This window comes from Atta colombica, unplaced genomic scaffold, assembly GCF_001594045.1.
Source record: "Atta colombica isolate Treedump-2 unplaced genomic scaffold, Acol1.0 scaffold1, whole genome shotgun sequence".
NCBI classification, from domain to species: domain Eukaryota; kingdom Metazoa; phylum Arthropoda; class Insecta; order Hymenoptera; family Formicidae; genus Atta; species Atta colombica.
The window spans coordinates 4,733,201-4,735,758 of NW_017259183.1; the positions used below are offsets into that span (position 1 = coordinate 4,733,201).

At 23.9% G+C, this 2,558-nt stretch overlaps 1 protein-coding gene across 1 annotated transcript in view; it reads left to right on the forward strand.

Moving 5' to 3' along the window:
• LOC108692245 (lysine-specific demethylase 8-like) overlaps positions 1–2,295 on the forward strand; it is a 3,366-nt gene extending 1,071 nt beyond the window's left edge. The window contains exons 4-9 of the mRNA XM_018200454.1: positions 422–555; positions 659–842; positions 1,025–1,180; positions 1,366–1,583; positions 1,686–1,850; positions 2,005–2,295. Of these exons, the coding sequence (XP_018055943.1) occupies positions 422–555; positions 659–842; positions 1,025–1,180; positions 1,366–1,583; positions 1,686–1,850; positions 2,005–2,262 (1,115 nt within the window). The 3' untranslated portion in view covers positions 2,263–2,295. The remainder of the gene's footprint in view (positions 1–421; positions 556–658; positions 843–1,024; positions 1,181–1,365; positions 1,584–1,685; positions 1,851–2,004) is intronic.
• Positions 2,296–2,558: the final 263 nt, after the last annotated feature.

The window sequence follows — 2,558 nt, forward strand, 5'->3', positions numbered from 1 at the left end:
ATTGAAATAAAATTGCACTTGACATCTGTAATTAATGTGCTACGGACATCTGACAAACAATTGTAAATATTGAAAACTTATAAGCAATATTATTTCATATATTTCATATATTTATAAAATTGTTATATTTACTATAAAAGCTTCATATAAAAGCGTATATTTTGTTAAATTAATTGATTTGAGATATTAATGTATTACATTGTCTATAGTCAAATTAATAGATAATATAAAAAAGTGTATTTATAAACTTAAAATGTATAATATTAATATTACTATTAAAGTAAAAATGTCATAGCTTTAAATGATTATTTTATAATGTTTATATCTATTTATGATTGACTTATTATTCCAAATAACATAATATTCATAATATAAATATTCACATAATTAATTTAAGTTGTTTTTCCTATAAGAACTTCAGAAAAATGGATAAACACATCAATAACAAGATTAGAAGCTTGTTTAGATCGTACATGGGAGATATTGAATTCAGGTTACTGGAAAGATGTTCCAATAGAATATAGATATTGTTATTCTTTATGTGTTATTGTAAAGGTATAAAATATTGCATAATATATAATTTAACATTTGTACTATTTTTCACAAGCTTTTAGCGACATATAAATTTTATTTAAAATTGCATTTGACACATCTATAGGCTGCATTATTAGAACTTCAGTGGAAAGTAAATGCTGAAAATTATGCTGATAAAAAGAAGAAAACGATCGTATTAAAAAATATTATTAGTCAAATTGATAGAGGCATTCTATTAGGCGCACCTCTTCTTAGTATGCCAAATTTATTGACAACTATTGCAACAAAGCTAAACAATTACTGTGTTGGTAAGAATATAAATATATTTTAATTATTAACTCATAATAATGAATTATTATAGTAATAAATTTATAGTATTACATTTATAGTATTACATTAAATACTATAATATTATATTAAATATAAATTTATAGTTTTAAATTATTTAAGAATTACATTAAAATTGATTTTATTTTTCAAATTTTATTAGAAGAATCTGATATTATAAATATGGAAGATATTTCAATTGATCATGAAGGAACTAACTATTTAATTTCTAACTATCCGGATAGATATTTTGAACAACCTTCGATGCAAACATTTTACAATAAAATTTTTATGCCAAAATTACCGGCGGTATTAACAGGTATATGTAAAGCAAATGCCTTTCATCAAATCATATATTAACAAAATACTTGGTTTTATATTAATGTAATCTGTATCATGACAAAATTCTGAATTTTATTTACCCTGAATAACATAAATATTTAGTAGTCTGACTGTACTTTAAATATTATAGAGAAAAATAAAATATTTTATACATTTCATTAGATTGTATGAATCACTGGAAAGCACTAACGTTATGGAAAAATCCTAATTATTTGAATAAGATCGCAGGATCTCGAACAGTACCGATTGAAGTTGGATCTTGTTATACTGAGGAAGATTGGACACAGCATCTTGTCAATTTTTCTGAATTTTTACAAAAACATATTATTGCAACTAATAGCGAAGTTGGTTATTTAGCACAACATCAATTGTTTGAACAGGTATTAATTCGCTGCACGCGACGAAATCTTATAGTTAATGTTATATAAAAATGATTAAAATGTTTTGTATAAAAGAGTGATTTTTAAATCAATCTCAATTAGATACCAGAGTTGAAAGAGGATTTCGAAGTGCCGGAATATTGCTATTTTTCGGATAATGAGGAAAATGATGCAGAATCATCAGAAGTTGATATTAATGCCTGGTTTGGACCTGCTAATACAGTGTCGCCTTTGCATTTTGATCCGAAAAATAATTTACTTTCTCAGGTATATAGAAAGAGATTTACAATGGAAGTGTTTGAATAAAATATTAAAAATTATTTTAATTAATTGAAAAATATATAAAATTAAATATATATAAAAATATACTATATTTTTTTAAATATTGCACTTAGTATTGTCATCATTTTTATTTTTTTAGGTATTCGGTTACAAAAGAGTTATTTTATATTCTCCAACTGAGACAAATAATTTGTATCCTTATGATACTAAATTACTTAATAATACTGCACAAGTAGATCCTGTGAGACCAGATTATGACAAATGGCCAAATTTTCGTAAAGCTAGCGGCATAACATTTTATTTAAAACCCGGAGAAATGTTGTATATCCCACCAAAATGGTGGCATCACGTAACCGCTCTTACTCCGAGTTTTTCAATCAGTTTCTGGTGGAATTAATGTTTATTTTGTATAATATTATTTTGTATAATATTTATGGCGTAATAATTTACAAATGGATTAAATTAAATTTTGTTATTAAAATTATTCAATTTTTATTACAACACGTATTATATATAATCAACTCTATAATCAATACTTTTACAAATTATTTCTTTATTCTTGAATAATGTAGAAAGTTGCTGATTATATGTATTGTATTTTTAAAATAAATTTGAAGAATGTGCTTTAATGTATATAAAATTCTTAAAATAACAAAGATATACAGAGGGACTTTTAAACATAGTGGACGGAAT